This window comes from Saccopteryx bilineata, chromosome 6 (assembly GCF_036850765.1).
Source record: "Saccopteryx bilineata isolate mSacBil1 chromosome 6, mSacBil1_pri_phased_curated, whole genome shotgun sequence".
Taxonomy (NCBI): domain Eukaryota; kingdom Metazoa; phylum Chordata; class Mammalia; order Chiroptera; family Emballonuridae; genus Saccopteryx; species Saccopteryx bilineata.
In genome coordinates, this window is record NC_089495.1 from 204957826 (window position 1) to 204984562 (window position 26737).

General features: G+C 56.1%; 1 protein-coding gene across 1 annotated transcript; it reads right to left on the reverse strand.

Annotated features, from left to right (window-relative positions):
• Positions 1-535: 535 nt before the first annotated feature.
• On the reverse strand, positions 536-26474 carry XKR7 (XK related 7). Its single transcript, XM_066235677.1, has 3 exons — positions 25894-26474; positions 3066-3268; positions 536-1857 (listed from the first exon to the last, which is right to left on the reverse strand). The coding sequence occupies exons 1-3, from the start codon at positions 26472-26474 to the stop codon at positions 902-904; spliced, it is 1740 nt and encodes a 579-aa protein (XP_066091774.1). The 3' UTR covers positions 536-901.
• Positions 26475-26737: the final 263 nt, after the last annotated feature.

A 26737-nucleotide genomic window follows, 5' to 3' on the forward strand; every position in this document is an offset into this window, starting at 1 on the left:
CCGTTAAACGTGCCAGGACCTTCTCTACGACTGAGCCCAGACAGGGCGGCTCCTCTGTTGTGTCTGAGAGCTTTTTCTACAGGCCTAGCTGCTCATCTAGAACCAAGAAAGGCTCCCGGAAACTTTTCCCCCGAGGTGCCGGGAACCTCGGCGGTAACAGCCCCAGCAGAGGCTGCCTCTGGAGCTCACTTGGGGACCATGCTTCTGTGCTCTGGACCGAGGGCTCCCCTCCCCCCAATCTGCTGCCCGACACGTTTCAGCCGGCCTGAGCCCCTCAGACGTCTTGGGGGCCTTCCTCCTAACCCAGCCCTCGCACGTCTGCCCGCCCTAACTCTCTCCTTCCATTTCTCTGGCCCAGGCTCCAGGCCCTGGCCCCGTGGGGACTGCGCCCCCTGTCCACCAGACGTGCCCACCTCTACCCCACATCTCTCACGGCCTCCTTTGTCCTCAGAGACCCCCGCCACAGGGGCAGCCCACCGCCCGCACCCCCTCAGGAGCACAGGGCCTCCATCAGGGACTCTAACAGTGCCTCTTCTCTGAGGGTCCACCAGGGCTGACACGTGGGCACCTGCAGGCAGGGAGAGGGTGGGCCCCCAGCACCAGAGGCGGTCTGGAGACCTTCATGAAAGGGGGCAGCTCACGAGGAGTGTAGCACCAGTTAGTTCCCTGGGCCCGGGTTAGGGGCGGGGGGGTTAGAAAATGGGCCACAGGGTGGAGAACAGGGCCGCGAGCTGGAAGCCCCACAGGCTGCGCCCTCCCCTGAAACAACCCAGTGGTGGAGCCGCTCTCCCTTCGGACAAACAGACCCGAAACCTTAGCCTGGTGGCCCTGCAATCCCGGGCTCAACCCTGTGGTCGAGGTGGGGTCAGCCAAGCCCATCCCTTTGGGGGGGAGCTGTGGCCTACACTGTGGTCTCATACTCCAGCAGCTCCTGGGAGGCCCCCACGCTCCGGTACTGCACCCGCGGCGTGACGGGGGAGGAGTACTCCAGGGCCAGGATGGTCTTCCGGAGCCGGCGGTCAATGAAGTGAGCGTCCCACGCGGGGTACTTCTTCCGAGGCAAGTCAATCCGAATGACAGGCGCCTCTGTCCGCAGGGCACGGGCCACTGGTGTGGGAGGCACGCCCGGCCGCACCTGGAAGACGGGCAGGGTGGGGGTCCCGGCACGCTCGCCCCCCAGGGAGGCCCCGTCCCGCTCGGCGCCTGTAGTCCTTGGCAGGGACCTTGGAGGGCTTGTGACAGCGTCGGCCGGCAGGCCACAGGGCTCCGGGGCTTCGGGGCAGATGCAGCCAGGCGCCTGGGGACCCAGCATGGGTCCGTTGGGGTGCAGCAGGCAGTAGTAGACGCACATGAAGAAGATGCCCAGCGCGAAGCTGGAGGCCACCACGCAGACCAGGAGGAGCGAGTGCGGGTCGGGGGAGAAGCCGCGGCCGGCGTACCAGCAGCCGGTGAGCGCCGCGTTCTCCAGCAGCACGATGCCGTAGTAGAGGCTCATGCGGCGGCGGCTGCGGCCCTCCTTGACGTTGAACCAGCAGAAGATGTAGATGATGCCCACCACCATGTTGTAGATGATCTCCTCCCACTTGGACATGCAGAAGTCCGTCTCGCCCTGGATGACCCAGAAGGTCATGACGCACCAGTGGGCCACGATGAAGATGCCGAAGTAGAGCTTGTAGACGCTGGCGAAGAGCGCGAAGGCCAGGCCACGGGCCGCGATGGTGAACAGGTGCCACAGCACCTGGGCCACCGCGCCCTTGTAGGACAGGGGCCGCTTGTCATCTCGTGAGTCCCGCAGCACCTTCTGGTAGGAGGCCAGCGTCCAGGCCAGGGACACGAGGGAGGCAGAAGTGGAGAGGGCTGCGGAGACAGGGCGGGGGCGGGGTGGGCTGGGTTAGGGTTGGGTCTGGGTTGGGGTCTGGGGAGAGGGGAGGGTTCCGGGTCAGGAGCTGGGTTCCGAAGAGGAGTGAGGGGAGGGTCGTCGTAGGTGGTCTTCAGGAGTGGTGAGAGGTGAGGGTGGAGCTGGGTACTTCTGCAGGGGTGGGGCACAAAGGGAGAGGGACGGCTGGTGGGTGGGTCTTCACAGGGGCCCGGCCCAGGCCTCTACTCTGGGACTGTCCGGGTTGAGGGGCTTGGCAAGAAGAAGGGAACTCAGGGTCTAGGACTCTGGGAGTGGAAAAGGAGGTAAAGAATGGGGGGGTCACAATGAGGGCATGGAGGACCAGGAGGGGACTGTTAGAAGCTCTAGGTCACCAGGATGACAGCAGGGTGTGAAGGGGGATATCCTAGCTAGCCCGGCTGAGGGGATGGGACGAAAATCTAGGTTGGCAAGAGTTTTGATGGGGGCTCAGTCTCCTGGGCCAGAGGCGTCCAGGGGGCCCTGAGAGGTGGCGATGGCCTGGCTGGGAGGAGCGGGGGGAGCCCCAGAGAGAGAGGAGCTATGGCCTTTCTCTACCGTGGAAGAGGTCTGCCTCGTCTTGGAGATGCGGAAGGGGCAATGTGGGGTGAGTACATAGGACCCACGCTAGGCCTGGGAGGGGTCCCCACGGGGCTGGCGGGCAGTGAGAGGTGGAAACCGATGGTGACTGGGCAGGTCTTTGAGGCAGGGGGTCCCCAGGGGACACTGTCTGGAGAATGAAGGGGGCAGGGGCGGGCCTGAGGTGTGGCGATGGGGTCCAGGGCCTCTCTGTCCTTAGCAGAAATGGAGTCTGGTCTGCCCTGACGACGGGGAAGGGAGAATGGGGAGCCACCCAGGGGCTCTGAGAGGAGGCCAAGAGTATCTCCTAACGCCGGGTAAGTGCGCCACTGGAGGGGACATGGGGGTCTCCAGAGGCCTGGAGGATGGCGGGAGCAGAAAGGCCAGGGCCTGCGACACCTTGACAGTGAGGGGAGGGTCGAGGGGGTGCACAGGTCATCCTCAGGGGGCCTGAAGCAGGGCGAGTTGACACTAGGCAGTTAGAATACTGACTACCGGAGATGAGTGAGCCCAGGTTGGCGAGGCCGGGATGCGCAGGGCATCCTCCGAGCCCGGAGCGGGAGCCGGGAGGGCGGGGCGGGGTGGGGCTCACCGGGCAGCAGGTCCGGACGGCCGCCGCGGTGCACCAGCAGGCTGAGCTGCAGCACGAGCTGCGGCGCGCTGCGCAGGAAGGTCTCCAGCAGCCGCAGCATGCTCACGTCGGCGCTCTCGAACAGCATCCGCCAGTAGAAGTGGCGCCGGAGCCGCTCCCCGCGCCAGCGGCTCTGCAGCCCCAGGTACACGGTGCGCAGGTACCTGCCGGAGGGACGCGGCGCTCAGGCACCCGCCCCCGACTCAACCCGCGCCGCCCAGCCAGCACAGAGGGCAAGCGCGGACGTGTGCAGCCCTGGGCTAGTCGTCTACCCGGGCGCTGAGCCTATTATCACAACTCCTAAGACGGGCAGTTTGAAAGGACCACTTCCGGGGGCTGTGGTTGGGAAGCTCCCAATGGGCTCTGTCGCTTTAAGCAGTGACACAAAGTAAGGGCTTAATGTGGCATCCTCATCATCCTTGTTCAGGCACACTGGGGTCTGCTTTCTTCACAGGGTGCCTGCCACCCTCGAGTGCCCTGAACTCCCAATAGCCCCATTGTCTCCCCCATTTAATAGATGAGAAATCTGAGACCCAGAGACACATGTCATTTGTCCAAGGTCACATAACTAGGAAGCACAGGAACCAGCATCCACACCCAGGCAGCCTCACGCTCTAACCACTAAGCCACTCTGCCTCTCCCTGTATGCCATAAAGAGTTTGCCCACACAGGAGCAGTTCCGGGTGCCAGCCCCCACCCCCAGCCCCATTCTGTTGCCACCAGCAGCTTCCTGGCCTGTTTCTAGTCCCACCTCTGGGTGCCCGGTTCTCCCCACAGGGCACGGGAAAGCTGCTTAGAGGTCCCCGGGCATTTGAGACCTTGCCCTTCTCCTGTCCCTCTCCCAACAACCTTCATGGCTCCAACCACTCCACACACATCACAGATTCCAGCTCACAATGTCCCCCACCCCTACCCCGGGCTTTTGCAACTGCTATTCTGTCTGCCCGGGACACCCTGCCCCCTCCCCCTGCCGCACGCCAGCCCCCCGCCCTGAATAACTTATTTCATCCCCAAGGCTCAGCGTATGCACGTGGCTTTGTCCGTGTCCACTCTCCACCTGGAGCAGGGGTCTCTGGCAGGCTGCCCTCCGACCCAGCACTGTTCACAGTGGGTTGTGCCTGCCTGCGTATGCATCCATCTCCCCCAGACTGAACTCTGTAGGGAGGATTAGGTCGGCCTGCTCGCTGCTGTATCTTCCGTTCTAAGCACACAATAGATGCTCGACCTGTGTCTCGGCTGAGTGAACGACTGCGGGAATGACTGAAAGCTTGTTGAACTGCATGGAACTCTGGAAGCCCAGCACGGAGCGCAGAAGGGACCCTGAAGTCCCAAGTTCATCTGCTGTGTACCCCTTGAGCAAGAAGACCCTCTCTACACCCTCGTTGATCCCCCCCAAAGTGGCTGTGAGGAAGAGGATGAGAAGACACTTTGCAACTATGAAGTGCAGCGCCCATCGGGTGACAAGGGGCCTGTCCACACAGATCTCCGGGTCTGATTTCCTCCCTCTGCCATGGCACTTTGACCAACCAGTCACACACGCTGGCCCCAGTCCCTCGCTTCTCTGATCCGTGGGGCAGACATGCCCCCTGCGGAAACCGGACAGGTCTCCTCTAGAGAGTGATCTCCTCAGAAGCCAGGAGAGAACATCCCAACAGACTCAGTGACCCTACTGCCTGAGTCAGAAACTGGGGAGCCAGGGATTCCCAGATAGGAAGTGCTGGCATCTTTCAGAACGCTGTCTGGAGGCCAACGGTATTCCACTGCGTGTTCCCAGCCCAGGGAGGAGCCACAACGCTCCCTGGAATTTGGGATCAACTGATAGACCCAGAGATTTTCCAGTGAGTCTTCTGGTCTTAGGGATGGTGTGGCCCTCTCTGGGCCTCAATTTCCCCATCTGCCAACAAGAGGGAAGAGTTTGATGACTTTGGAGATCCCTTAGGAGCTAATGTTCTGGGACCCAAACTTTTCCCTGAAAATGTGGCTGGAAACATCCCATTTAGGGCTCTCCTCCCTGTGGCTGGCCCCTCAGTCTCCCACCCAGTGCTGACGTCCCGTTAGCAATGCCCAGCCCCGTGCATTTACACTCTCCGCTCACACACTTGCATGGCAGGGAGTCCCCACCTCCTATCACAGAAGCGGACGCAGGGCTTTCTGCTTCTGAGCAGCCCCAGACAGATTGTGTTTCTCTGAAAAGCAGAAATTTGTCTCCCTGTATCATTCATTCTCTGGGCCTCTACCTACCTTCCGAATAAGGATCCCTGCAGCCAGAATCATTCATTCACAGAGCAAGTATATTGTGACCGCTAGCTATGCACCATGTCCTATGCCCTTAAGTGTCTCCTACCCCCAGGGGAGAGAGAAAAGATAAGAGCTAAAATAGATGCTCTAAGATGCTGTGGAATCCAGAGAAGAGATGGGTAACTTTGGCTAGGGCAGGTGGGGGTGGGGTCAGGGGAGACTTCTTGGAAGAGGAGACATTTGGTCTCAGTTTTAAAGCACAGGTAGGTGTCTGAAGGCACACAGGAGGTGCAGGGGCATTCCAGGTGGAAGAACCAGTTGAGGAAAGACATAGAGGCATGAGAGACCGTTGCCTTTAAGGGGAGTGGCCAGTGGTTTGCTGACCTGGAGGAGAAGGTTTCATGGACAGGGGCATAAGGGAACTGGAACTGTGAAGGCATCAAATTCTGGACTGAAGAGTTCATATTTTATTCCAAATTTGAATTCTATCCCAGAATCAAGGGTGATGTGATAAGCTCAGTGGCTTAGAAAGCTTGCTCTGGAGGCCGGCTTGGAGGAAAGCCAGGAGAGGCTGGGGTTGGGTCCAGGCCTGCAGTGACAGGGCTGAGCCAAGGCCAGGCACAGAGCAGGGGCGGAGGACAGACCTGGAGACGGCCAGAGGTGGGGGGGGGGGGCAGGAGGGAAGCTTCTAAGAGCCCAGCACACCGACTCCCCTGCCCAGCCTCCTCCTCTCACCCCCCCTCCCCCAATTACCTTCCCCATTCCCACGACTCTGGCTTTGACGAGGAAGGAGAGACCAGCTGGTCCAACGTGGAGGGGCCTGGAGAGCTGGGGGAGGGCGACACCCTGGAAGTTTCTCTCAGGCTGGAAGACCATCTGTTTCCTGGCCCCGGTCAGCATGAGGGAGGCCCCAGCCCAGCCGGCTCCCGTCAGCACCTGACAGGCTGCCTGCCCACCTCTCCGCCCACTCCTGCCAGCTACCAAAGCCCCGCACCCCAGCTCAGCACGGACAAAGGGCGCACCCAGCCCAGGACCAGCATGGGCCGGAGCAGGAAGGGGAAGGAAGAAGACCTCTGAGGCCCCGAACTGCGGGGCCAGCGCGGAGTGCAGGAAGACCACGTCGCAGCCTGGGGACGGAGGGGCCTGGGGCTCAGCACATGTGGCCCGCTTTGGCAACAGAACCGCCCTCTGCGGCTGTCCTTGCCAGCCACACTGCCCGCTTACTGCCAAGGGCCTGCGGGGTTTTTATGGGCCTAGGAAAATGCTTGAGGCCTGGGGGGAAAACACTGGCTCTGAAACACAGGGAAAAATGGCAGAATCAAAATTAATAAATGTTTAATTAAATGTCTGCAAAACAGAACATGGTATCAGCCAGTCAACTTGCAATTTGGCTTTTATCTGCAATTTGGTTATATATAATTTATATTGGATGTTTGATATGGCTGCATTTTAATATATGTGATAGATACGGGGCCCACAAAGGTCTTAAAACATGCGTTCTAATTTCCCTGAACCTCAATTTCCCTTTCTCTAAGAACGGGCCAGCACTCGCCCTCCTGCCGACATCACAGCTCCTGTGGGGAGGATCAGACAGGCAAGATGGCAAATTCTGAGTTTGTGGGCTTGCTGCCCTGCATGCTGTGTGACTTTGGGTAGCCTCTCTGTGTCTCTGGGCCTCATTTTCCTCCTTGTTGTGAGCATCTATAAATGCAGAGTGCTGTGCACATGAGGGGGCGGGGAAGTATATGCTAGACAGAAGCCTCTGGCTCCTCCTTCACCAAGCAACCTCTCTTAAAACCTCCTCCAGGAAGCCAACCCTATTGCACTCTCTTTGGAAAAAAGTTGGAAGAAATTAATCTTTACCACGAACGGGGCTGCCACCCCCCCCCCCCCCCAGAGAGGGAGGCTCCATCTCAGGGAAAGAGTCCAGCCTCGGAGGAGTGCCTCCTCTCACCCCCAAACGCATCCCCAACCTCCTTTCTCTCAACTGCCACCACCCTGGTCCAGGCCACTGTGCTTTAGCCTTTTCAGTGGGCGCCCTACAACCCCATGGCAACCAGCAGTGTATCTTGAAAACCTGTCAGAAACCTTCTCAAAAGCTTCCAGGGGCCACCCATCACACTGGGAACAAAACCCCAGCTCCGCCCCGTGGCTCACAGGCCCTGAACTGCCCGGCTCTGCCTGTGCCTCTCCTCGCAGACGGCTGCTGCGTCTGCTCTCAGTGCTACAGATCTGCCCCCACCCCCAGCTCCTCAGACTCAGCCAGACCGGCCTCAGCCTCAGGGCCCTTGCACTTGCCGCCCGCTCTGCCTGGGACTTCCCTTCCCCGGGTCCTCCTGCGTGTGGCCAGCTCCTCAGCCGACATTGCGTCACCTGCACAGAGAGGCCGCCCAGGTGCCTCTCTCTCTCTCTCTCTCTCTCTCTCTCTCACACACACACACACACATACACACACACACCGCGGCCTCCATGTCAGGCCCTCTGCTCTCATGAATCATTCTAGTCTAGCCCGGGGCCCTCTCGTTTTCTTAACATATACTAGAAAACAACCCCTTTACTCACTTATACATTTATTTTTATTTTTATTTTTTTTGTATTTTTCTGAAGCTGGAAACGGGGAGAGACAGTCAGATAGACTCCGGCATGCGCCCGACCGGGATCCACCCGGCACGCCCACCAGGGGGCGACGCTCTGCTCACCAGGGGGCGATGCTCTGCCCCTCCGGGGCATCGCTCTGTTGCGACCAGAGCCACTCTAGCGCCTGGGGCAGAGGCCAAGGAGCCATCCCCAGCGCCCGGGCCATCTTTGCTCCAATGGAGCCTCGGCTGCGGGAGGGGAAGAGAGAGACAGAGAGGAAGGAGAGGGGGAGGGGTGGAGAAGCAGATGGGCGCTTCTCCTGTGTGCCCTGGCCGGGAATTGAACCCGGGACTTCTGCATGCCAGGCCGACGCTCTACCACTGAGCCAACCGGCCAGGGCCTATACATTTATTTTTTATTTGATCCCCATGGCCCCATGAGGGGAGGGACCCTCTCTGTCTTAGTCACCACTCTGTCCTACATGAGCACAGGCACTTGATGACCGTGTGATGAATGAGTCAAGGGGAGTGTTGGCATGCATCTCCCTCCCGACCTTGGGCCCCGGACTTCTCTGTCTGAGTTTGCATCGGGCCAGGACACCTGGCAGGTGATGCCTGCCCTCACTGACCCGTTTCTGTCCTTTCTCCTCCAGGAAGCTTTTGCTGACGGTCCTCAGCCTGGCTGGGTCTAGCCAACTTTGACAGCTCCCAGCCTTCAACTGCCTAGGGCCAGGCCGTGGCCGGTTGGCTCAGCGGCAGAGCATCAGCCGGCGTATGGAAGTCCCGGGTTCAATTCCCGGCCAGGGCACACAGTTGAAGCTCAAATCTGCCTCTCCACCCTTCTCCCCTCTCCTTCCTCTCTATCTCTCTCTTCCCCTCCCACAGCCAAGGCTCCATTGGAGCAAAGTTGGCCCAGGTGCTAAGGATGGCTCCACGGCCTCCGCCTGAGAGGAGCCTAGAATGGCTCCGATTGCAGCAGACCAACGGTCCAGATGGGCAGAGCATCACCCCCTGGTGGGCATGGCGGGTGGATCCCGGTTGGGCACATGTGGGAGTCTGTCTGTCTGCCTCCCTGCTTCTCACTTCAGAAAAATATAATAAATAAATAAATAACTGCCCGGGGCCAGCGGGAGCCAGGCTCTGACAGGCAGCTTCACCCCCACCGCGCCCCCATTTTCCAGGCGAGGAAACAGGTGCTCAGAGGTTGGTTTTGGACCTAACCCGCCACCTCCCTGCAGCTCAGAGAAGCAGCACGTCTGGGAGGAAACAGAGTGGGTGTGTTGCTGAAGGTGCGGCTGGGGGCCAATTAGACCCCGTCTACAGAGGAAAGGAGAGAAGCCAGCAGTTCGGGTGTGGGGTGCTCCCCTCAGGGGCCCGGGAGGCTGTCACTTCGGAACCCCACTGCCTCTGTGAGCCGGCGGCTGGGGCAAGAAGTGGGCAGAGCCTGTTTTCTCCTCCCAGACGCGGCTGCCCTCCTGACCCAGGGCACCTCCCAGCACCGCCTAGGGCTGAGGGCTCCTCTCTGATGGGAGGGACGAGGAGATTCACCTCCCTGAGAAACCAGGACGCTACAGGGCCCAGCGTCTGGGTCATTCTTTCTCCCACCTGTTCCGTGTTCCTGGGTTGCCCCGAGTGTCTGGGACTAGGTCAGAGTTTCTGGCCCTGACCTTTGTCCCTGTGCAAATGGGCAGACCTGTGTCCGGCTGAACCTGTCCCCTGTCTGCCCTCAGGTCCTCAGCTATGTCTCTTCTGTCCGTGGCTCAGATCGGCCTGGCGTGTTTGGCCCTGAATGCAGGGACAGCCTATGTATCTGTTCCTCAGTTATTGTCAGTCAGCTGATCCATGTGTCTGTCTGCCAGGCTTTCCCTGGGACCCTGAGTCAGTCCGCTGGGCTGTACCTTGGATTACGGGTCACGTTGTCCCTTAGATATTATGTCCGTTTGTTAGTCCCCTGACTTGGGATTATGTGTCAGCCTGTCTGTCTGTCCATAGAGGCCATGGACATCAGTCTGTCTGTTGCCTGGATGTCAGGATAGCCTGTCTGTCCTCTTGGACACCAGTCACCTTTTCAGTCTTTCAGTCTGTCTCATGGATACTGGGCCTGCCTGTTGGTTTGTCTGTCTGTCTCCCGGCTGCTGGGTCCATCTGCTGGTCCGCTGCTCAGCTCACGGCTCAGCGAGCCCCGCTTCCCGGCTGTCCCCGGCCTGCTCCCCCTCGCCCCAATTCCAGGTCCCTCTCTGTCTGCCTGCGTCTCTCACATCCCAGCTCCTCCATCTGTCGGGCTCCGTGTTTCTGAGTGTGTGTTCTCGCCCCTCTCCACTCCCCCTCACACTCTGGGCCCAACACACAGCAGCTCCCAGAGGCGCCCCCGTGCCTGCTCCGTCCAGGAGCCCCCACTCCACCCCGCCTCACCAGGTCCTGGTCTCCGCCAGGGGCCAGGCCGGCAGACCTCTGGCAACGAGCAGGGCGGAGCGGGGAACAGGGGGCTGATGGGAAGGAGCAGGACACCCACCCCAGCCGCCAGCTACTGCTCTGCGGGTCTGTCGGGGAACAGTGTGCAGGTGTTAATAATAATGTTAATAGCTCATATTTACAGAAAGTCAACTGAGTGACAGGCTATGCTAAGCCTTTTTATACCTATCGTCCATTCCCCACAGCAAATCTTTGAGGTGGGTGCTATTAGTACCCGCACGGAACAGCTGAAGAAACTGAGACCCAGAAAGAGACGGGGCTTGTGGGAGGTTACACAGCAGGTTAGTGCCACGCCTGGGACTGAGACATGGGTCTCCACGGCCCCTGCCCCAGAGAGGGCGCTTCAGGCGCATGGAGGTCTCCAGTCCGCATAGTGCCACCGCCCAGGAGGACGCGTGTCAGACGGAGACAGACCTGACAGCTCTGCTTGGGGTTCCGTGGGCTTAGAGGAAACAGCAGGGGAGGTGACCAGTGACTGGACAGTCAGGAGACTCAGGCTCGCGTCTGTCACTGGACACTCTGGGGATGTCCAACCCTGCTGTGAGCCCCAGTCCTCCTCTACAGAATGGGCCCGGGGAGCCCGATTCTTGCCTGCCCCGAGGAGTTCCCATCAGCCCGTCTTCCCACCCCACCAACTCTGATAACGTTAAGGCTCAACATCCGTGTCCTGAGTACAAGCACTTCCTCCACCCGATGTCACCACGTGGGTTCAAGCCAGCCAGCCTCAAGCGGCGGCAGCCTCCGTCCACCCCAGCTGGTGTCCTTCCGTCCATCCCTGCCCTCTTGGAACTTACTCGTCACACGGCAGCCTGGGGGACCCGACAGAATCTTAGACCAGGGCATGCCGCTGCCCACATCTCAGAATAAAAGCTTACCGGGACCTCTGAGGCCCAGTGCCATCTAGCCTGTGTGCACCTCCAGGACCCCTCTCCCTCCGCCCTCCCGACCGTATGCCTCTCCAGCTGCAATGGTCTTGCTGCTTCCTGAAGGCCCCAAGCTCATTCCAGCCTCGGGTCCTCTGCTTAGAAAGGGCTCCACTAACCTCTGACAAATTCTTATTCTTTCCAGCTCAACTCAGTGTCACCTCCTCCAAGAGGCCCCCCTGGATCTCCTTCCAAAGCACTCTACTCACCCCTCTGGCCACTTTCATGTTATTCTGTTTGCCTTTCTTAATACCCTGTTTTCCCGAAAATAAGACATCCCCTGAAAATGAGACCTATTGCAATTTTTTTCAAGCTTAGAAATATAAGGCCTCCCCTGAAAATAAGACCTAGCACGTCCTTAGGAGCAAAAATTAATATAAGACGCTGTCTTATTTTCGGGGAAACCGGGTAACGACACGTATCACACCCTGAAACGACCTAAGGTGCTTGCTTACAGAGATCGTCTGGTTTCTCCAGCGGTGTAGGGACCATGGCTCTCCTGTTCTCTGCTGTGTCCCTCTGCCAGGCACATAGTTGATGTTCAATGTACCTGTGTTTCCTGAATGGGTGGGAGAAGGTGGGAACGTGCTTTACCAGCTCTGCTTTATAAGCTCCCCAAGTACAGGTAGACAAGTGCAGGGGGAAACCACCAAGGCTTGGGAGTCAGGGAGACCCAGCTCAGGCTCTGGACCCACCCGCTGTCTGTGCAGCCCTGGGCCAGCTGCTTCCCTCTCTGAACCCCTCAGCTCAATGCCCCCCCGACGGAGTAGCTGTGAAACCAGGAAGTGGTGATAGAGCCCTGGCCGGGTAGCTCAGTTGGTGAGAGCGTCCTCCTGACCCGCCAGGGTTGCAGGTCAGATCCCCGCCGGGGCACATTCAAGAGCCAACCAGTGGATGCATAAATAAGTGGAACCACAACTCAATATTTATCTCTCTTTCTCTCTCTCAAATAAATTAAAAAAGAAATGGAAAGAAAGGGGTGGTATATGTGAAATGCTGGGAGGCCTTTCGGACCTCGGGGCCCCAGCAGGGAAAGGAGGCCTCCCAGGTCCCGGTGCAGTTTCTGGTGGAGCGAGGCCCACCCCCGGGCTGGCTTTCCCTGGTGCTCGCTGAGTCTGTCCAGAGGGGAGAGGTCAGGGAAGTACTTTCGGGGCAAGTTCACAGGGAAGTGTCTTCTTTGGGGTCTTTGTCCTCCCCCTGAAAATAACTGCCCCTCATCAAAGACCTTTTGCATATACTTTGCTAAAATCCTCATTGCAGCCCGTAAGGTTTCGTGGGCATGATCCCCATTTTCCAGATGAGGAAACTGAGTCTCAGAAAAGAGATTCATCTGACATGGATTCACCCAGCATTTCTGCACACCCACAATGCACAGGAGTGGGGCTACAATGCTGGTGGACACAATGATGAACTAGACAGTGGTAGTCAACCTGGCCCCTACTGCCCACTAGTGGGCGTTCCAGCTTTCATGGTGGGTGATAGCGGAGCAACCGAAGTATAAATAAAAAGATAGATTTAACTATAGTAAGTTGTGTTGTTGTTTTTTTTTTTTACAGGGACAGAGAGAGAGAGTCAGAGAGAAGGATAGATAGGGACAGACAGACAGGAACAGAGAGAGATGAGAAGCATCAATCATCAGTTTTCATTACAACACCTTAGTTGTTCATTGATTGCTTTCTCATATGTGCCTTGACCATAGGCCTTCAGCAGACCGAGTAAGCCCTTGCTCGAGCCAGTGACCTTGGGTCCAAGCTGGTGAGCTTTTTGCTCAAGCCAGATGAGCCGGCGACCTTGGGGTCTCAAACTTGGGTCCTCAGCATCCCAGTCCGATGCTCTATCCACTGCACCACCACCTGATCAGGCTAGTAAGTTGTTTTATAAAGATTTATTCTGCTAAACTTAGCGAAAATCCGACATCAAGTACTTGGTAAGTAATTATTATTATATGCTTTAACTTGCTGTAACTCTGCTTTATAAATTTTATAAAGTAAAGTTACTTTCCTACTTTATAAATCACCCTGACTGTGGAACAGTAGAAAATTTTACTACTAACAGTGATACAAAAGTGGGCGGTAGGTATAGAAAGGTTGACGACCCCTGGACTAGACAGACCCACCCCATCTGGTTGTTGTCTGTGGGGAAACTGGACATGAATTAACTCATCATGGAGACACGGAACCACAAACACATTCCATGGGTTCCAGACCTACTGTAAACAGGCTCCTTGCTCCAGCACTGAGCACAACAGGGCTACCGGAGAAGGCCTGGCTCAGCGTGGGAAAGGCGTGGCAGTCAGGGAAGGCTTTCTGAAGGAGGTGGCCATGATCTGAAGCAGGCGCGGGAGCTAAACCAGGTGAAGTCAGGAGGGAAGGAAGTTTCTGGCAGAGGAACAACATGGGCAAAGGTCCTGAGTGGGGAGGAAGCAGTAAGTGGTTAAAATATGGCTGTTAGAAAGCAAGAGATGAGGTGGGCTGTGGTGAAGGATGTGGTCTTTGTCTTAGAGTGCTGGGAGCCCCAGGGAGGGTTTAGACAAGGGAGAGGTAGGGTTAGATGGGACCCTGCATTTCAGAGAGAGCACTCCAGCTGTGGGGAGCAGACTGGGAGGAGGTGAGGGTGTAAGATGGGAAGGCCAGTCACCAGGTGGGAGGTGAGGATGGCCCCGACCGGAGGCGGTGAACTCCAGTGACACTGAGCAAGGATTTGGAGAAGTCACTTGCCCACAGTCAACAGCCAGAAGCGTCCAAGTTGCACCTGAAATCAGGCTGGTTGACTCCCCATTTGATCAGAGGGTAAATCAAGCTGAGCCTGGCCCCGGGGACCCAGATGCTGCCTGTGGGTTCTCTAGAAAAAGACACCCTACCTTACCTGCCCTGTGGCCCAGGGAGCTCCTGTGCGGAACGGCCCTGCGGCCTCCTCCCTGTCTGCCCACCCCTCGATGCCCAGCGCTCCTGCGTGAATTCTAAATAGGACATTCCCGGGGTTGGCAGCCAAATGAGTCATAAATGCCAGCAGAGAATGTGATTTTACACGCCCGGCTCCCGTTTTGTGTGCGGCTGGGAGCTAGGCCGTCTCTCTCCTCCTTAGCAGCCCCTGGGGAGCCATAGCACCTCTTTCCTCGCTGGGCTGAGGCCAAATACTTTCCAGCCACTAATTTTAGCCTCAGTCAAAAGCTGAGACCCTGTCCCGTCCCACCCACCGCCGGCAGCACCTGGCTGGTGCTCCTCTTTTTTGCTGAACAGCTAAGCAGGCAGTACCTCTCTCGGAAAGCCTTTGGGACCAGGTTCCCACCTCTTCTCTTTCACTGTGTGATGGCGGCTCAATCTCCTGCCCTCTCTGGCCTCACTTTCCCCATCTTTGAAATGGGTGCACAGCAGAGACTAAACCCAGGGCCTCAGACTCTAGCACAAGACTCTTCGTCCCCCTCTTTCTCTCTTCCTGATATCCCGTGCAGAGTTGGGACATCAGGAGCCAGCCAGAGGAGTGAGGGTTGGATTCTACTCTCCTGGTGGCTTTGGTCACCTGAGGGGACTTGGAGAATCAATCAAGGCAGGGAGAAAGCACCCCTCCTCTCTGTCCCTGGTCTGGGCAAGAGATCGTAGATGAGAGAGGGGCCCAGCTGACATCATCATGAAGGACTCAGGGAAAGACTGAGGGCAGCCCTGGTTAAAGCAGCTGGCCGCGGCCCTGGGAGCGTGAGAGCCAAGTGTGGCTGGAATTTTCATTTCTCAAGAATAGCTTGGAGGCCTGACCTGTGATAGCGCAGTGGATAAAGCGTCAACCTGGAAACGCTGAGGTTGCCGGTTCAAAACCCTGGGCTTGCCTGGTCAAGGCACATATGGGAGTTGATACTTCCTGCTCCTCCCCCAGTTCTCTCTCTCTCTCTCTCTCTCTCTCTCTCTCTCTCTCCTCTCTATAATGAATAAATAAAAAAAAAATCTTTAAAAAAAAAAGAATAGCTTGGAAATGAGGATAAATATGCAAAAACATCACCCCAATGTGGGAAGGCTGGCAACTGATTTTTAAAAATATCATATAAATTTTAAAAGAAATTATCATTCCTTTTTTAGGTGTGATCACAATATTAGTTATATTTTTAAAAAGTCTGTCTCTTTAGAGACACACTGAAATATTTATAGACGCAATGATAGGATGTCTGAGATGTGCTTCAAAATAACACGGAAAGAAAAGAACTACTAGACTGAGGCTCTCCAACACCTCTGTGCCCGACACGAGCCACATCCACATACTTAACTTGACATCAGTTACATTATAGTCCCTCCGGCACGCCAGGCACATTTCGGTTGCTCGACAGTCAGGGTGGCTAGGGGCTACTGTATCGGGCAGTGCAAATAGAGCATCTCCATTACTGTGGAAAGTTCTAGTGGCTGGTGCTGGCCTGGATAAAGCAAGGTTGGCTGGGGGGTGGTACATGGGGGCGTCATTATCCTGTTCTCTCTACTTTTATATATTTAATTTGTTTCCATAATAAAACGTCTCATTACACAGCAGGGGAAAATCTACTGCGTGGGCCATGCAAACACATTCTCGGGCTGGATCTGCCCGTTTGCGACTGATTTGCAACCTGTGGCCGGGCTGTCAAGCATCATAAAGCCCCCAGGTGAGATCCACAGACTCTTAAACCTGTAAAGGGCTTTAGAGATCCTCTAGTTTATGCCCCAGGCCCACCCCCCAGAGACCAGCGACAGCTTCCTTGCCAAAGTCAGCCGCTTCTGTCTGCCCGCCTCTGTGATGTGGGGCTCTTGCCCTTGGGAACTGCCCGCCATTTCTGGGCAGCTTGACTGTCAGGGTCTTCTTGCTCCTATTCAAATGGATTCCGCCTCCCTTTAACCTTGGCTTGTCATCTGTCCTCACACCATCTCTGGAGCCACTGAACAAGTCACCTTCCTTGAGGTGGGGGGGTCAGTGGGGAAGAGTTCATGAGCATCAGGACCCCCGATTCCCTTCTCTCGCCCCCCACCTTGTTACTAAGCAAGTAGGATGGGCTGCAACTTGAGCCAATAATAATAGTGACAGTAGTTAACATTTTCTGAGCCTATACGATGCGACAAGCCCCATGCATTTATATTATTTTAACTTTTATTTATTGAGGGCTTTTTTAGAGAGAAAGAAAGGAAGGGAGAGAGAGAAAAACAGAGGGAGCGAAACAGTGATCTGTTGTTCCACCCATCCACACAATTATTGGTTGATCCCTGCATGTGCCCCAACCGAGGACCAAACCCACAACCTTGGTGCATTGGGATGTCGCTCCAACCAACTGAGCAGCCTGGCCAGGGTTTCTCCCAATATTTTTACAAGAACCTTAAGAGGTGGATGCTATCCTCCCCATTTCATAGATGAGGCTGGTGAAGCGACTTGCCCAGGGTCACACAGCTAGGAAGTCCTGGAGCCACGAGCTGCCCCAGGGCCCCAGCCTTCAGCTTCCCTGCTCTCTTGTCTGAGTCCTGGGAAAACTCATCCAGGATCAAGCCCCCTCCTGGACTTTACAGACAGGGTAACTGAACCGCAGCCAGTGAAGTGTGCTTTGCTCAAGATTCTGAACAGTTCACATGAACACTTATTCAGCACTTACTGCATACGAGGAATTTTATTTCCTCCATCTCTTAAGCCAGAACTGCCTCCTGAAAACTCAGCTCGGGGTTGTTCCCTTCACATCATATACAGGTACAAATGCGTTGCCCTTCGCTGGCATTTGTCTGTGACAGTGTGGAAGGCTGTGGGTGCAGGCCTGGCAGACAGACGTCAGTGCCTGTCCGCAAAGGCAAAGGGCTCGCACCCTGCCTGAGCTCCCCCTCCATCAGCCGCAGACGCAAAGCCTTGCTTCCACAGACTTCAAGTTCTAAGAGCCTGCTGCGGACCTTGCCAGAGCCAGCCGGGTGCAAGGCCACCAACAGCAACAGAAGGTCTGCACTGCGCCAATCACCAAGGGGGACAGAGAGGAGACAGGATAAAGCCTCAGTTCCCCAGAGGCTTGGGCTCTGGTAGGAAAACCAGGCAGGTGGGGCAGATGATCACAACAGAAGATGACCGAGACTGTGGGGCTGAGGAGGAATGAGTCACTGTGTCGGGGGGAGGGGGTCTGAGAAGAGGAAGAAGCCAGAATGTTAACAGTGGGTCCTTTATATTGAAATCAAAGTTAAAAATTTGATTAATCATCTTTCTGATTTTTCTTCTTCTTTCCATAGCAATACACGATTAACACACTCAACTACTGGAAGGCTGTATTGCTTGGTGGTTACACACGGGGCTTCAAATCCTAGCTTTGCTACTCACTAACTACGAGGCAGTTAACCTCTCTGTGCCACTAACTCAATGCGTGTTAGCATTATTGGCCCACACTGCAGATGTGGAAGGCACGTTCCACATAGTAATTCAATAAGCCTTCAAATGGCCACTGGTACAGGGATGTCATGATCCCATTTCACAGAGGAGGAAACAGAGGGTAAGTGACTTGCTCAGGGTCAGATAGCTCATCCGTGGCAGAACTAGAGTTTGGGCTCCACAGTCTCTGTTCTTCCCCACATTCTCTACCCAACGGGATTGTGCAGAAGAAGGATCTAATCGGAGTCTCTATAAATGGTAGCTATAATTTTCAGTAATATCTGGCTTTTTAATAACAATTGGATGTGTGCATGTATTTCTTGGTTAATTAAAAACCAGAATAAAATCTTCAAGCCAGGCCCTGGCCGGCTGGCTCAGTGGTAGAGCGTCAGCCTGGCGTGCAGGAGTCCCGGGTTCGATTCCTGGCCAGGGTACATAGGAGAAGCGCCCATCTGCTTCTCCACCCCTCCCCCTCTCCTTCCTCTCTGTCTCTCTCTTCCCCTCCTGCAGCCGAGGCTCCATTGGAGCAAAGGATAGCCCAGGCGCTGGGGATGGCTCCTTGGCCTCTGCCCCAGGCGCTAGAGTGGCTCTGGTCGTGACAGAGCGATGCCCGGGATGGGCAGAGCATCGCCCCCAGGTGGGCGTGCCGGGTGGATCCCGGTCGGGCGCATGCGGGAGTCTGTCTGACTGCCTCCCCATTCCCAGCTTCAGAAAAATACAAAAAAAAAAAAAAAATCTTCAAGCCATACAAGACCTAAGGAGGAGGTAGCACCCTCCTCTGACTTCACCTCTCCACCCCCGGAGATCATGAGCGGAGGGGAGTCTTCTTCAGATCTTTTCTGTGCTGCCTGAGCTTTCAACAAAAGGGTGCTGCTCTTTTACAAACAAAGAAAACAACCAAGCAATTCCCATTTTAGATGAAAAACAACAACAGCACCAACTTTTGCCTGATCACAGGCGCATGTTGGGTTTGCTTGGGGAAAGCTTCTCAGAAGAGGCGGCATTGGAGCGTGGCCTTGAAGGACAGGCAGAATCTCACGGGCAGGGGAGGAGGACAGAAGGGCGGCAGGCAGTGCTCAGGGCTGTGAAGGATGGAGTGTGTGGCTCAGTTTGAGGGAGTGGGGCTGGAGCAATAAGGAGAGGGAAAGAGCAGGAGGATCAGGGCCTGCTGCCAGCCTAGAGCATTTAGACTGGCTTGAGGGGCAGAAGGAGCCAGTGCGGGCCCTCTGGCTTCAAAGTGACATGGTCAGACCTGGGCTCTACCCTTCTGGCCACCGGTGGAGGGGGACAGGGTGGGTGAAGGGGGGAGCTGCAGGCTGAGCGGACTTCCCAGGGGAGGGATTCCTCGGCCCTAACAAAGGCAGGGCAGAGAATGGAGAGACCAGAGTAGATCCCACCCCATCCTCCTTCCTCTCCCTGGGGGTCCTCGCCCTAGCTTTGGGTTCAAAGCCATTTCCTGGCAGCCGTCCCTCCTCCCCCAAAGGCTTCTCCGGTGTGGTCTTCATAGATCAAACAGGGGACGCTGGGCCTCACTGCCGCCACTGTGTCTGTCAGGAGCCGCTCTAATGGCCTGTTGCTGCAGATGGGCCGGGAGAGGGGTCTCGGGGGAGGTGGGCGGAGCGGATTGCCACAACCCGCTTAGTGGGAGCAGGAGGAAACCTGCGGGGAGTCGCCGAGTCCAGGGGCAGCAGGCGTGCGCCAGCGCGGGCCGAACAAAGTCTTAGGTAACCTATCAAAAAGGAGGAACTCGAAGATGCTCAGGTTGAAATGATGGCGCGAGGGTTGAGCCAGACAATTCGAAAACCACTATGGAGTCCAACCCTGTCCCATTTTATAAATAATAATACAAACAGTAATGGCTAATCAGAGTTGAGCACTTCCTGTATTCCAGACGCTGTGCTAAACGCTATAAAATTTAGTTTACGACTCCCCCAAGCCACATGTGATAGGTACTACCATTAGAATGTCCATTTCCCAGATGAGAAAATCAAGGTACACATATTATACCATTCCCCCCAAATCACAGAAAGGGGCAACACAGAATATGGCCCATTCCAGAGCGGGGGTTCTTGACCATGAACCTTTAGCCCCAGGGGGGAAGCTGACCAGGGGAGGGAAGACCTCGGGCCCGAGCTGCCTGAAACAGACCCGCCCGCTGCTACTGCAACCGGCCCAGCTCCCATCATCTCGCAGCTGGACCATCGAGAAGTTTCCTCACGGGTCTCCAGGCTCGCCCTGGCCGCCCTCCAGTCCGTTTCCCGTCCAGCAGCCAGAGGGCACGTGGTGAAATGTTAGATCGAGTCCCCCGCCCGCCTCCCCTGCTCGTGTCCTCGTGGACTCTCCGCTTCACGCAGAGTGAAGGCGCAAGTCCTCCCCGCGGCCTAGGAGGCCCTTGGTGACCCCGCCCAGCCAGCAAGTCCACCGCACTCCACGCTCTCCTCCACTCTCTGCTTCTGCCACAGGGGCCTTCTCCTCACTCCTCTTCTTTCCTTCCCCTGGAAGATCCTTCCAGAGACTTCCATGCAGCCAGCCCTCACCCCGTCCAGCCCTCTGCCCACATGCCGCCGCCTCCCAGAAGCCTGCCCGTCCAGCCCTCTGCCCACATGCCGCCGCCTCCCAGAAGCCTGCCCGTCCAGCCCTCTGCCCACATGCCGCCGCCTCCCAGAAGCCTGCCCGTCCAGCCCTCTGCCCACATGCCGCCGCCTCCCAGAAGCCTGCCTGTCCAGCCCTCTGCCCACATGCCGCCGCCTCCCAGAAGCCTGCCCGCACCTCTTCCCTGGGTCTCTGCAGCCTGCCCTGTTCCACTTAGAATTTTCTCATAGCACTTCCTGCTCTGGACACCGACCCATAATGTTTTTATATTGTGTGTGCTGAATGTGACCAAAGTTTTGTTCCCCAAAATATGCCTTTTGGGATATTGATTTTGAGCTGGTTATTAAGAAACAAAAGCCCCAGAAAGAAACTTTGAGTGCCCCGTCCCCTTTACCTGCCTACAAGGGTTCAGAGAGAAGAATCTGTTGTAGGAAGGGAATTCACCTCAGCACAAATGAACTAAGTTGTTGCAGACTGGGACAGTCCACGCACAGACCTGTTCCCTAGGTTCCCTCTGTGTCCCATTGCTTCCGGGTGGCCCAGCAAGGACTTGTTACCATGTGCTGTCTTCGTGAATTGCCTGTCTTCCCTTCGGAAACCCCAGACCCCTGCCTCCCTCCTCCTTTGTCCAGGATGTGTCTTCACGTCTCCTATCTCACGGGACGCCTGCAGGCACATCTGTAATAAACTTGAGACATTTTCTCCTGTTCATCTGTCTCTGAAATTTGATTATTAGCTCAGCTGGAAGAACTTAGAAGAAGGTAGGAGGAAAGTTTGTTTGGTTTTTTTTGCACCCCACACAACATAATATCGACTATATTTTATTCATATTGTTGCCCCCATGAGACTATTGAGTTCCATGAGAACAGGAACATTGTCTGGTTCACTCCTCTATTCCCAGAGCGGAACTCAGTGCTCGGTATACAGCAGGTGCTCTATAAATATTTACTGAATGAGTGATTGCAGATTACACGAACAGCTGCCGTGCCCTCATGGATTCGGGAGTCTTCAAGGCCCTCTTGCCCTCCTGCCCGTCCCTGGCCACCTGCTCAGTGAACACACCTCCTCCAGCAGGGAACAAAGCCCAGGCTGATGGCACTGATCGCTGCCAACAGCTCTGAACAGTGAACAATGGGGCCCGGGCCTGTGCTACACTGGGCACACATCTCATTAAACCTCACAGCAACCCAAGAGGAATACCATGATGGTCTCTGATTTGCAAGGGGTGAAACTCAGGCACAGAGCTTATAGGCCTTACCAAGGTCACAGACAGGAAGTGACAGCACTGGGATTTGAACTGAGGACATCTGAATTCTGAGTCCGTATTCTTAACCATTATTCTAAGAATATGGCTTCCCAGAGAGGAGACGCAGAGGCTGCCTTTCACACCAAGGAGGTGTGAAACTCATTTCAGGATTTCTCTTGAGTGTGAGGCTCATGAGGAGGCCGAGGGAGCAGTGCTCAGGCCTAGACATAGAGGGGGGTTTAGACGGAGGGCCTTCACACCCAGTCTGCCTCCCTCCCTCCTCATTCCGGGGTCCCCAGGTCCTGACAGCCTGGGAGGAATCCCATGCCAGATCGGCTCCCACTAATTAGCTTAGCAAGCCATGCTTATCTGGGCAAAGCTGGAGCCCAGTGAATTCAAGATTAGGGAAAGCAGGATTCCTGGCTCACGGCTCTGCTGCCACAGGGTCAAAGGAGTCAGGTTTAGGACTTTAATTGGCTTAACAGCCCTGAGTGGCTTAACTGCTCAGAGGGTTAGAGTGGGGGTGCAGGGAGGGATGAAAACACAGGTTGGGGTCCAGCCCACAGCCAGCTTCATGTCCCACCCACCACAGGACCTGTGTGCTGTTCTCTTGGGGGTTCGATCTGTCCCTGTACACAGCCATTGTTCTGGGACCCCACCCCCATGCAGCGGGGGCCATGGTGCCAGGGACAAAGCTTGGGCTTGGGAGTTGGGCAACACTGGGTTGACACCTCACCTCTCCCCACTTTGTTACTTGTTACTTGACTTTTCTGAGGCTCACTTTTTTTTGCCTGGAAAATGGGTATATCAATTGCTCACAGAGGGACAGTTTCAGGGTAAAAAGAGATCTTGTTCCTGGAGCTCATCACGTGGGGCCAGCTAGGACAGAGGGTGTGTGGTGTCCATGAATTCCTTCCCCTCAACTCCCTCCTCGGAGTTCCACTTTGTGTTTAAAATAATAATGCCAACAACACTCACTCTGCAGGGTTGTCTGGGAACAGAACAAGAGAGGACCTTATCAAGTTGGAAGAGCTAGACCAGAGGTCACAAATGTGTTTCCTCTGAGTGACACTATTTTTAAAAAAATCTTAATTAGGAGTTTAAAATTGGAAGAATTCACACACAAAAAAAAATCCCAATTTTCCATTTCTCTTGAGAAACCAAGAATTGAAACACCCCATCCACAATTTCTCATTGCCACCGTCGGCTGGAGCTAGGTGGCAGCTCTCCTCTGGGACACTGCTCACCTCCTGATGCCATCATCTTCACTGGAGCCCACATACTGACACAGGTCTGTGTTACCAGGCTCCTCAAAGCCTCTCAGCTTTTGATCCAGCATTGTACAAGTGTGGGGAGTTGAAAGATTTCTTTGTGAGTCAAACTATTTAATTCAGCATTGGGGGCGTGAGATCGGGAGGTGAATCTGGCCAGTTTCCCAGCTTTGATCCCGGAGGGTCAGACACACTTCTCCTCCTTTACTTCCCCAGGTTCCACCACTCAGAACATCTGCACCAAGTCCTGCTGAACCGGGCGGTTCACTGTGGGAACACTTCATGTGCTAAGCAGACATGTTGTGCCAACAGGCTTAATTTCGAGGAATGCTAGCCCTGCTGGCTTCTCTATACCTTGTCTGGATTTTCCTCCATTTCGCCAGACCTTCAGCCATTTTAGAAGCTAAAGTTTTTGGGACAAGGGCCCAGAGGGTTCAGCGCTGGTAACTAGACCCACAGTCAGAATTACAGAAAAGGGGAGGCTCTTAAGGTCATCAGATCTAATATTCTCACTTGACATACAGGGAAACTGAGGCCCAGATGCAGGAAGAGCCTCGCCCAAGGTCACCTAGCAAGTCAGTTACAAATCCGGAGGGAGACACAGGTCTCCGGATGCCCCGCCCCCCTGCAGTACCTGCCTCATGGTATCCACTGTCTCCTCATCCTTCCCGCATGGTCCAACTCCTGCCCCCCCCCCATTCTTATCAGTGCAGCAGAAGCCTTGACTTTCTATCATCCTGGAATCTCGGGACCTCAGACTCATAATTCTCTGAGCTTGGGGGACACATTAGTGGCAGAAGCACAGGGTAGATAAACTGAACTTGGGCTTTGAAGGCAGAGAGTCTTGAGTCCCAGCTCTCCTACTCCCTTCGCTGTGTGACCTTGGGCAAGGATGCACCCTCTCTGAGCCTCTATTCCCTCATCTGTTAAGTGGACATGACAATACAACCACACCAGAGGTTTCTTAGGTGGGATACAGGAGATGAAACAGGTAAAAAGGCAGACCACAGGCTTGGCACAAAGTGAGTGCTTTATAAAATACTTATTAGAGACCTGTATAAGAGGGCTCTTATGCCCCTTAAAGCATAAGTGAAATGGTGCGTATGTGGTCAAAGGGGATGGAGCTGGACAAATTGGAGCCCACATGCCCTGTCTAAATTGTTACAAGCCAGGTACTGCTCGATTCTTTTTTATTTTTCCAAGAGAAAGTAGGACTTCTGGATTTCTGAAATACTATACGAGCCAAACAAAATACTTCCAAGGGCCATTAGTTTGCCACCTCAACCCCTTTACTTTACATGTTGGGGAGTGGAAACAGATAGCCCTTTACCTAAGAAACTATGGAGCTCAATGGACCCTCAGCTAGCCCCAGCCATTCCCCTGAGGCCCCACTCCACACTCCATAGTCACTTTTTGCCCTATTTGAGGGAAATTCATCTTATGCTCAAGAGAGAAGTATCAGTTTCTTGCAAGCAGATTCTGAACAAGGGGTGGAGGGGGTGTTGAGGTAATCAGTGAGTCGAGGGGCAGCTGGCCCACTTTAGGCTGGAGGAAAGGGGATGAAGGTTTGGCTACCAAGAATAGGAAGTTACCATTTCAGAATCTAAAAATATCTTTCACCATCTGTCCACTCAGGCACAGAATGACAAATGCAGATTAGTTCCTGGATGTCGACATGAATATTTTTTATGTGTCAAGCTGATAATAATAACACCACCTTGTGTGGATACAACTTCACTCCCCCTTTTCCCCCAGGGCAGCTAAATGGAAAACACACATCAATCCAGGCAAAGCACAGATAGGGAAACCAAGGAATAGAGACATTTGGCAACACGACAAGGGTGACACAGCAAGTGAGCAGCTGGGACAAACCCCGGGTGTCCTGTTTGCAATCCTCAGACTAGAACTCAATCTTCTGAGTGAGGTGGAATGTGTTAACAAGTAGCGGAGTAAATATAAGATCAGCAGTCAGAGCCCTTTACCTCTCTCCCGTGACTCTGACTTCTTCCCTGCTTTCCCTGCCTCTGCGATAATCAAAGCCATCTACTACAGCCTTAACACACGGTGCAGTCTGCAGGGCCTTCACCCAGACCCTCTCTCACCTGACGACCCCACCAGGCAACACAGATATGACAGCAAGCCAATGAGACGAGGAGGAGGAATCTCCCCACATCTCACAGGTGAGGGGGCTGTGCCTTGGCGGGAATAGGGGTTTTGCTTGAAACCACAGAGTCAGAAGTTCCTCCTGTCTGTGCTCAGCGCAGTCTAAGTTACCAGAGCAAGCTGGACTCAAGGGGAACCCTAGGTCCTGAACCCCCCCTGGCTACCCTAGTTAGCTCCGCTCTGCTCCGCTCCACTCAGCAGGCACCCCAGTCCTGACCCAGGAAGGACCCTGGAAGGAGGCTGCTTATACAAAGCCTTGGTTTTGTCTTATTGTCCTGGGATTAGAGGACAGTTAGTGGCCATCTAAACTCAGATTCAAGATCCCCAACCCCCCTGGCCCTGCTGGGGTGGTGGCGGGAGGTGGACATGGGGTGGGGGTGGGGACCTAAGAAACAGGAGCCAGACAGCTTCTCAGTCGGGCCCAGCACACCCTTTCCCAAAAGTCTGTAAAGTTTGGGCGGGATATTCACTTAGCCTCCTCAAATCTCATGTTTCTCCTGGGAGGTTGGAAATGGATTGCAAGTCTGAACTGAGGCTCTTTTAGAGCAGGGAGGGACTTCGGAGATCCTCCCTAAAGCCAGGCTCGGCTGGCAGGGAAGCAGGAAGGAAGGCGTGGGTCAGGGCTGGAGGGAGCCCTGGGGCTCTGTTCTAAGCCTCACACTCAACCTCCTCGGCCCAGGGTCCTGAGTCACCCCCTCCCCACCTCCTCCTCTCCCTCCTTGCTCCCTCCCCTGGTCCCTCCATGACCAAATGAGAGGACGGCACTGGGGCTGGTCAGCGTTTGAGGGCAGAGGTCAGGGAGGAGCTGGCAGAGAAGAAATCGGAGCTGCATTAGGGTGGGGCGGGGCGGAGCGGAGGTCCGGACACGAGGGGGACCTGGAGAGGCCAGAGGAGGGCTGGGTCGGGAGGCAGCCCCTCCCCACCCCCACCCTCCTCGGAGTCAGTTCCCGCCACCTGCGCTTCTCCTACCTCCAGACCTGGCCGAGCTGCAGGAGGTGGACGAGGGTCTGCAGCAGCCAGATGCAGAGGCGGCAGCAGCGGCGGCGGTAGGCGCCGGCCGAGGCGGGCGCGGGCCGGGGCAGCTCCCGGCTGCCTCCTTTGGTCCGGAAGGCGACCGCGCTGTCCTTGGTGCTGACGGCGGCCCCGCCGGCCGCGCTGTCCTTGGTGCTGACGGCGGGTCCCGGGGCGCCCGCGGGCTCCGTGTAGTCGTAAACGAACCAGCGGAAGCTGAGCAGCTGCACCACGAGCGAGGGCAGCAGCACGAAGAGCAGCGTGAGGCCGAAGTAGGTCCGCTGACCCTGCAGGTAGTAGGAGGCCGCCAGCCACAGGTCCGTGGCGCCGTCGGAGAAGAACACGAGCAGCGCGCACAGCACCCAGCAGCAGTCCCGCAGCTCGTAGCGCGGCCCCGCGCCGCCCGGCCCGCTCGCCCCGGGGACCCCGGCCGCGGCCGCCGCTTCCCCGCGCCCGCCCGCGCTGCCCCGGGCCCCCCCGGCCGCCCCCTCCGGCCCCGGGCCGGCTGCGGCCGCCGCTCCATCAGACTTCGCGGCCATGTTGGCGGAGCAGGAGGCGGGGAGCGACTTCCGGGAGGCGGAGGGGGTGGGGTGCGGAGTGAGGAGGACCCTATGCGGGTGGCTCCCGCCTCCTCCTCCTCTTCCCTTTTCTCCTCTTCCTCCTCCTCCTCTCCGCTTCAATTATTCATTGCCCTCGGCTCGGCACCACCCTCGGCCCTCCCTCACCCCGCCGCTGGGGCTGTGGCCGTGGCCGGATCGGAAAGCACCCCCTGGGAAGGGAGATGGAGCGGGGAGGGCAGAAC

Excerpts from the sequence above, each read along its gene's own strand:
- XKR7 (XM_066235677.1), bottom strand. The coding sequence starts at position 26,474 with ATGGCCGCGAAGTCTGATGGAGCGGCGGCCGCAGCCGGCCCGGGGCCG. Across the intron at positions 3,269-25,893 it reads CAGCTCGGCCAGGTCTGGAG|GTACCTGCGCACCGTGTACC; the intron begins GTAGGAGAAGCG and ends TCCCTCCGGCAG. Across the intron at positions 1,858-3,065 it reads CCGTCCGGACCTGCTGCCCG|CCCTCTCCACTTCTGCCTCC; the intron begins GTGAGCCCCACC and ends CTGTCTCCGCAG.